Raw genomic sequence first — 8,417 nt, 5'->3', positions numbered from 1 at the left:
TCAGAGAAATTCTAAGATCATTACATCATAGAGTAGTAGAACAGCGCTGACAGCAGGACGAAGGAGGAAAGCCTTCCTCCCTGCATCATGACCAGCAGTACGCACATCTCTGCACTGCCTGCAACAGCTGCCATCTTGCTTGGGTGCCGAGGGCCCACGCCCTCACCCCTCTGTGAGGTAGAGACTGCCTCACAAAGGGTGTCACGGAGCAGCCATTGTGACCTAGGGGGCCAGGACCGGCTTAGGCCAGGCCAGGCTCAGACCTGGCTCAGTGCGACCTGGTGAGGTGAGGAGAGGAGAGGGCAGGCAGCGAGGGGCTGCCTGAGGCTGCTCAGTGAGGAGGGGTCCCCACGCCTGGGGCCCTGAGCTGCTAACTCACTCGTGTCCCGCTTCTCCCGCAGAGTCGTCAGAGGAGAGTGTGGAAGAGAAAGCCCAGCGCTGACTGGGCAGGGACTCCAAGCGCTCACTGTCGACGTGTGCCATGTCCAAAAGGAAGCAGAAGACCTCCAACCCGGAGGTTGAAGGTGAGAGCAAAGTATCTCTGCGTGCAGCTCCCTGCCGGGCAGAGGGCTACCGCGGGCTCTGCCAGTTTGTGTGAGAAGGGAGGCAGGGGCAGGCAGGGGCTCCCCACATTCCGCTGGCCATGGCCCCTCTGCTCCTCAGCCAGGTTGGCCTGTGCGTGCCTGCTGGGACTGCGGGCCCTACAATGGCCCTTTCCCCCTCGCATCTTCCAGCCCTGCCCCTCATCCTGCATGGCAGACCCAGGGCAGGTCCCCGGCAACAGTCCTCAGGGACGCTTGGCACTCACTCCTGCTTCTATTTGCTCTCTCCTCTTCAGTATGCACGCTGTGTCGCCGAGCAGATGTTCACCCGGACACCTGCGGGCCCACATTTGGCGAGAGCGGGATTTGCGTCCACAAGTTTTGCTTGGTGAGTTCCCTCAGGGCTCCTTCCGCCTTCCAGCCAGGGACGCTCCCTCTTTTCCATCCTGTCCTCGTGACACCCTGCTCTTTTCTCTTCTACAGTTTTTTGCCGACGGCCTTTACGAACACACTGCCGGACAGAGGGCGGTTCTGAAGTTCCCCCTTGATGCCATCAGATGCGCAATCGAGGAGGCAGAGCAGAAGGTGAGGATCTGAAGGAACGGGGATGTTTGCGCCAGCACCAGCTCAGCCTGGACCCTAAGGAAGCAGTGGCAGTCTTTCCATGACCCAGCAGTGCCTGCATTCTGTGCCCTGCCTAGAGGCATGGCGTTGGCCTCAGAGGCCCTGAGCCTGCTGCTAATGGGGGCTGCTCTTCTCTTTCCAGCACTGCTTTGTTTGTGGAGAGAAGGGGGCCTCCATCTACTGCGCAGAGACAGGCTGTGAACGCAGCTTTCATCTGCCCTGTGCCACGGATGGGGAATGTGTCACGCAGTTCTTTGGGCAGCACAGGTAAGGGCTGTCAGCAGCAGCCGAGCAAGGGAAGAACCTGCACGGCTGCTTCCCAGTGCCGAAGCACGCAGCAAACTCCTTCGTGTTCCTCTGCTGGCATCTCAGCGCTTCTCAGCTCACCCATCCTGTCCGTCTTCCGCCAGGTCCTTCTGCTGTGAGCACCGCCCTCAGCAGGCCGTGGAGGCAGCTCCAGAGCAAGACACAAACTGCACCATCTGCCTGGAGCCCGTGGGGGACAAAAAGTCCTACCACACCATGGTGTGCCCAGTGTGCACACAGGCCTGGTTTCACCGGAGCTGCATCCAGGTAGGAGCCCTCCCCTTGCTCTGCAGTCACAGCAGGTGCTCAGCTGCACCAGGCCCCGCTCACACTCTGGCTGCTCGTGTTACCGCTGCAGGGACAGGCCATGAACGCTGGCATTCTGCGCTTCCGATGTCCCGTCTGCGGAGACAGGATGCAATTCCGGAAAGAAATGCACCTTCTCGGGATCCAAATCCCAGCCAGGTTGGTGCCTTCTGCCCAGCTCTCCAGATAGTGAGGCGCAAGTGCTGTGCCTGCCCGGGGATTGCCCCCAGCAGGCCCAGCTGACCCTTTGCTGTCCCATCAGCGTTGGCCGCAGCTTCATGGAGAAGCTGGGAATGGGCTTGCGCTGCAAGAGCAGGGATGCCCCAGATCAGCCCTGTGCCTGGGATACTGAGGACTCATCGCTTTCTCTCCTTTCTCTGGCAGAAGACCAACATGGGAGGACAAGGAGAGCTATGACACTCTGCACAAGACACACCAGCGCTGTGATGTCAGCGAGTGTATTCACACAGAAGGCAGGGAGCAAGCAGAGGAAGAGGGGTGAGTTACCTCAGCAGCCCTGCGTGGGATCTCAGCCTCCCCACAGGCTGGGGAGCAAGGACTGAGCTCAAGAGCTGTGCCCGCCACTCCCTTGCTTGACTCATTTTGTGCACACAGCTACAGCCTCTTTTTTTTCCCCAGGCCCTGGGAGCTGCTCCTGTGCGCCTCGTGTGCTGCGCAAGGCACCCACCGGCTCTGCTCCGATTTGAGCGGCAGCATAAGCACCTGGGAGTGTGACATCTGTGCTGGCGTGGGCACAGGTAAGGGGCAAAGAGCTGTGGACTGCTGCCTTGGCGCCAGGCAAGGCCTGGCACAGCAGCTCCTCAGTGAGGCTTTGCCACAGTTTCTATGCCCCGGCAGGGCTGGGATCCCCTCCCTCCATGAGGCTGCCGGGTCATCCTGTTGACCTTCCTGCCTCTCCTTACAGCCTCCAGTGCCGAGTCGCAGCTTGCTGGTCCCAGCACTGCCAGCCAGGAGGCGGCGGGGCCATCTCATAGCTCCCCAGCACCTGATGACAGCGGATCTGCCTCCACCAGCCAGGCAGCATTGGAGTCATCTCCGAGTTCCCAGGTGCCTAAGCGCAGCAGCCTGTCCAGCCAGCCCGGGACAGGACAGAGGAAAAGCCAGAGACGTAAATCCAACGAGCAACACCAAGGGAGCAGCCAGCAGGAAGTGGGGTACTCCAGCAATTCCCCAGCGCCTGAACGCAGAAGGCAATCCAGGCAGCAGGGCACAGGCCGAACAAGAAGCCGCTCTCCGCTCAAGGGTCGTGCCTCAAATTCCCCGAGCCAGCTCAGAAGACCTCATGGCAGCAGACGCTCTCCAGCCTCAGGTGCTGGCAGGAGCATGCACACCTCTGCCAGGAAGAGGGCATCCAACAATTCCCCGGGGGCTGCAAACAAAAGATGTCCAAGCCAGAGACAAAGCCAGTCCTCCCTACAAGGTTCGGCATCAAATCCCTCGAGCCAGCCCCGAGGACGCCGTGGCAGCAGAATTAGTCCGGCCCAAGGTGCTGGAAGCAGCACCCAGAGCTCTGCCGGACAGGTGGCGTCGAGGTCCTCCAGGGATTCCCAGCTGCAAGAACGCAGAAGACGTTCCAGTCTTCTGCAGCAAGGGCAGACCCAAGACCGAAGCCGTTCCCCACGGGATCGTCGGCCTTCCAATTCCCAAAGACAGTCGGGAGGAAGCCACAGCCGCCGTTCCAGGCAGCGGCGGCCATCTCAGGCACGACGCCACTCCCGGAACCAGCCCTGAAGACGCTGCACGAGCAGCCATGTACCAGAGCCACGTGCCGGCTCCTGTCCCCAGCAGCCAAGCCAATAGAGTTGTCACGGAGTTATCTCTAGATCTGTGCCCGTGACCGGGGGCAGCAGGCCATGGAAAAAAAGACAAAAAAAAGAAAGAGAGAGGGAAGAAAAAGAAGTGTGAACGGCTTACGAGCTGGTCCGGCACGGCCCCGTGACTACAGAGGCAAGGGACTCGTGGCCCCAGGAGAAGCATAAGGCGATAGCAGATGGGTCTACAAAAAATACAAAGCTGCGGCAACGATCTGACGATCTGCTTTACATGATGTTCTAATGTGGAATACCAACAACAAAAATTACAAAACCACAACACAAAAATTAAAACCAAACATTTAACCCCAAAAAGCTGTACAGTGTCTACTCTCTAAACCGGGAGCTGAATACTCCAGGTACACTGTTAGAGCACTGAGGACGAAGAAGGATCAAGGGTATACCCCCTGCATAAGGAGCAGGGCAGATATCTTTACACAAGCACAGCACTTCCAGGAGGACTGGTCAGAGAAGATCCAACCAAAGGCTTACAATCAACACGGGCTCTTGGCATATGTATGTAGCTTCATTGCAAGCCGTAGCAGGCTTATTTTGCACAACTATGGCTACGCTACACCCAGCCTGTCCTAGCTCATACTGAGCCACCTTGGTAGCCTCCACACGCAGCTCTTTGATGCTGTTCACACCCAGCATGACTGCAGTGACTGCAAGGGGTCTTCTGCTGAGCTACAGCACAGTTCAGCTGCATCTCAGCACTTGTCTGAGCAGGCATCGGTAGGCAAAAGACGTGCAATCAGACACCTCTGATGCAAGAGGACAGAGAGACTGCACTCACTCACTTCATTGCAGTATCTCTCTCCCTTCTGTCACCAGCTGCTCTTTAACTACAGACAGTCCTTGACGTCGGATGACAAGATCTGATGTCAGCAGTGCCAACAGGAACCTGAAATATTCCAGCTGCCCACTGCCCACCTCTTCTTGCTTCCAAACCTAGCAATATATGCTAAATGCACGTACACACAAATGCTGTCATTACAGCTCTGCTCTCAGCAAAACTAATGAAAGTTCACTTGAATTACATCAGCGCAGGCTGAGCTCAGCTTTTATCAGAGAAAAATTGAAGGAGCTAACACAAAGGAGATGCAATGAACTTGCTCATGTACCTACTTCTGGCAGTAATACTAAGGTACTGCCCATACAGTGCCACTTACAGTCCTGGCCCCGAGACTAAAGAGGCAAGGGAATGAGTAAGAGTCCACTACAAATAAAATAATAAAAAACCACATCATAGCTCCATAAGATTTAAAGCAATTTGGGGAAATTCTAGGATCATTACATCAGAGAGTCATAGAATGGATAGTTTGGAGGGGCCCTTAAAGATCATCTAGTTCCAACTCCCCTGCTGTGGGCAAGATTGCTGTCCACCAGATCAAGCTGCCCATGATCCAATCCAACCTGGCCTTGGATGGCTCCAGAGATGAGGCATTCACAGCCTCTCTGTGCAACCTGTGCCTGTGCCTCACCATTCTCTGAGGAACAAAATTCTTCCTAACATCTAACCTAAATCTCCTCTCCCTTAGTTTAAAGCCTTGTCCTATCACTATCTACCTGTGTAAAAGGAAGGTACCCCTCCTACTTGTAAGATCCCTTCAAGTACTGGAAGGCCGCAGTGAGGTCTCCCTGGGGCCTTCTCTTCTCCAAGCGAAAGATGCCCAACTTCCTCAACTCTTCTTCAGTAGAGAGGTGCTTCAGTCCTTCAATCATCTTTGTGGCCCTCGTCTGGACCCAGTCCAACAGCTCCACATCCTTCCGCTACGGGGGGCTCCCGGCCCAGACACAGTACTCCAGATAGGATCTCATGAGGGCAGAGTAGGCAGGGACAATCATCTCCCTCTCCCTGCTGGCCGCCCCTCTTCTGATGCAGCCCAGCATCCCGTTTGCCTTCCAGGCTGCAAGAGTGCACTGCTGGCTCATGTCCACGGCTGCTCTCAGGGAGTTCTTCTCTCAGTCCGTACACGTATCTCGGATTGCCTCGACCCAAGTGCAACACCTTGCACTTGGCCTTGTTAAACCTCATAAGGTTCTCGTGGATCCACTTTTTGAGTCTGGTCAGATCCCTCCAGATGCCATCCTTCCCTTCTATTGTGTCAGCTGCACCACTCAGCTTGGTGTCATCAGGTAACTTGCTAAGGGTGCACACAATCCCCTCTCTATGTTGATATAGATGTTGAAGAGCACTGGTCCCAAAACAGACCTCTGGGGGATCACGGTGGATTAGGAAGTGCCTGGCTGGATGCAGTCACGGGGTTGTGATCAATGGTTCTGTGTCAGGGTGGAGGCCGGTCACAAATGGTGTCCCCCAGGGGTCGATCTTGAGCCTGGTGCTCTTCAACATCTTCATCAGTGACACAGACAATGGCATCAAGTGCACCCTCAGCACGTTTGCGGACGACACCAAGCTGAGCGGTGCAGTCGATGCACTGGAAGGAAGGGAAGCCATCCAGAGGGACCTGGACAGGCTGGAGAAGTGGGCCCATGAAAACCTAATGAGGTTCAATAAGGCCAAGTGCAGGGTGCTGCGCTTGGGTCGGGGCAATGCCAGGTATTTATACAAACGGTGGGAAGAGCTCCTGGAGAGCAGCCCTGCACAGAAGGACTTGGGGGTCCTGGTCAGGTCCCTCCAGATGCCGTCGTTCCCTTCTGGACGAGAAGCTGGACGTGAGCCAGCAGTGTGTGCTTGCAGCCCTGAAGGCCAACTGTGTTCTGGGCTGCATTAAAAAAGGGGCGGCCAGCAGGGAGAGGGAGGTGATTGTCCCCCTCTTCTCGGCTCTTGTGAGGCCCCATCTGCAGTACTGCGTCCAGGCCTGGGGCCCCCCGTACAGGAAGGACGTGGAGCTCTTGGAGTGTGTCCAGAGGAGGGCCACGAAGATGATCAGAGGGCTGGAGCACCTCTCCTACGAAGACAGGCTGAGGGAGCTGGGCTTGTTCAGCCTGGAGAAAAGAAGGCTGCGGGGTGATTTCAATGCAGCCTTTCAATACCTACAGGGAGCCTACCCACAGGAGGGGAATCAACTCTTTGAAAGGGTAGATAACAGCAGGACAAGGGGGAATGGTTTTAAGTTGAAGGAGGGAAGATTTAGGTTGGATGTCAGGGGGAAGTTCTTGACTATGAGAGTGGTGAGGTGCTGGAACAGCTGCCCAGAGAGGCTGTGGATGCCCCGCCCCTGGAGGTGTCCAAGGCCAGGTTGGATGGGGCCCTGGGCAGCCTGGTCTAGTATTAAATGCGGAGGTTGGTGGCCCTGCATGTGGCACGGGGTTTGGAGACTCATGATCCTTGAGATCCCTTCCAACCTTGGCCATTCTGTGATTCTGTGATTCTGTGATTTATAGTTGATGGTTCCCAACCCATTTGTTAGATTTTCATTAACTTTAAAGGATGATTAATCTCCAATGTTATGAAATGGCATTTCTTTTGTTTTCTTTTTTCCAAGAGTGTCTTCAATTCGTAAACCTGAGTTTGGTGAACTCAAATGATTTGGCCCGGTTCTTGATGCAACAGAAATACAAACAGACAACAACACAGTTTCCATAGCCTGAATACTACTGACGTGGCTGTACAGTGCATTAGACATCTGGAAATAACGAAGCAGTACAACCAGAGGCATTTTACTTTCCACTTGGAAAGGCCTTTCATGGACAGTAAAACATCCTCTAAACTACTTAGATTACTTGTTTCTCTCTCTCTCTCTTATTATTATTATTATTTTTTTAACTGTAAATTCCGGTATTGATTTAAAACTTTATAATCAGCTGTGTTTCACTTATTTTACTGGTGTCTGTTACAGAACCTATTTATGGAACTTGACATTTAAATATACTGTAGTTTTGCTTTGCTACAAAATAAGTAGCAAAGCAAAAAACAACAACAACAACAACAACAAAAACCCCAGTAGTGTGTTTATGTACAGTACTCCAAGCTGTAAGTCAGAAAGTCAGATGCAGAGCTTAACTATTAAGCTGGTTGCATGCCAAAAAAAAAAGGTTTTCCAAGTTATTTAAGGATCTTTAATGTAATACACAATTAATATGCAATAATTTACACAACCATCTCAGGAGCTCTTGCTGTGATGTCTTACGTTGGATGTTCTGCAAATGTTGGCAGCATGATCCTTGACACTGCTGCTTGTTTTGAGTGTCCAAGATCACTATTCTTTTAATGGAAGCTGTAAGTTCCTATTAAATATAGTTAATCATGTAAATGCTCAATTCTGTAACCTCAGCTTCATATGGGAACTCTCTTCAGTGGCTGGCTGGCTGGTGTAGAGCTGGTTAGTTTTTCGACTTAAGTGAAAGTGTACGAATGAAGCTCACAGCTAGCCTAATACAGATGGGCTCTCATTCTCCTCAGCCAAAGCTGTTGGGTGATCCAGTAAAACAGAGGCAGTCCTGACTCATCTCAATCTTCTGAGAAAACACTGATCCTGTTTTGTACCAGTCATCCAGAAATACCAGTCCCAGCAGGTTCTGTCAGCCTTAATCTTCAATAGGAATCTTTAATAGGTTCTAGTAGCTGTGGTGAGATGATGTTGTTGGGTGTACCTAGGTACAACTAGACTCCATTCAGTCTTTATAAACACAAGAGAGAAAGCTTACACCCCTTAGCACAACTGTGTGTATGCATGCATGGCATTCCACAAGTTTTGATGCTTCAATATGTGTTTTCTAGGAAGCTTCACTATAGCCCTTATGTTCTCTCATCTGTTCTAGCTTTTGTAGCTGCATTTTGTCATGGTGCATGCAAAGAGTTTAGAGACAGCAATTTTAGGTATGCGAGGTAATAAGACGA

General features: G+C 53.0%; 1 protein-coding gene across 1 annotated transcript; it reads left to right on the top strand.

The window, feature by feature from the left end:
- Positions 1-322: 322 nt before the first annotated feature.
- Positions 323-3,925, top strand: LOC104916617 (uncharacterized). The gene is made up of 9 exons (XM_085216317.1): positions 323-524; positions 839-930; positions 1,026-1,127; positions 1,309-1,433; positions 1,577-1,739; positions 1,831-1,937; positions 2,163-2,276; positions 2,418-2,536; positions 2,704-3,925. Exons 1-9 carry the CDS (start codon positions 482-484, stop codon positions 3,528-3,530), a joined length of 1,692 nt encoding a protein of 563 aa, XP_085072443.1. The 5' UTR covers positions 323-481; the 3' UTR covers positions 3,531-3,925.
- Positions 3,926-8,417: the final 4,492 nt, after the last annotated feature.

Source organism: Meleagris gallopavo, chromosome 1 (assembly GCF_905368555.1).
Source record: "Meleagris gallopavo chromosome 1, MGAL_WU_HG_1.1, whole genome shotgun sequence".
NCBI lineage: Eukaryota > Metazoa > Chordata > Aves > Galliformes > Phasianidae > Meleagris > Meleagris gallopavo.
The sequence above is the reverse complement of the archived record's forward strand: the minus strand, read 5'-3'. Positions and strand labels throughout refer to the sequence as shown.

Excerpts from the sequence above, each read along its gene's own strand:
- LOC104916617 (XM_085216317.1), top strand. The coding sequence starts at position 482 with ATGTCCAAAAGGAAGCAGAAGACCTCCAACCCGGAGGTTGAAG. Across the intron at positions 525-838 it reads CTCCAACCCGGAGGTTGAAG|TATGCACGCTGTGTCGCCGA; the intron begins GTGAGAGCAAAG and ends TCTCCTCTTCAG. Across the intron at positions 1,434-1,576 it reads CAGTTCTTTGGGCAGCACAG|GTCCTTCTGCTGTGAGCACC; the intron begins GTAAGGGCTGTC and ends GTCTTCCGCCAG.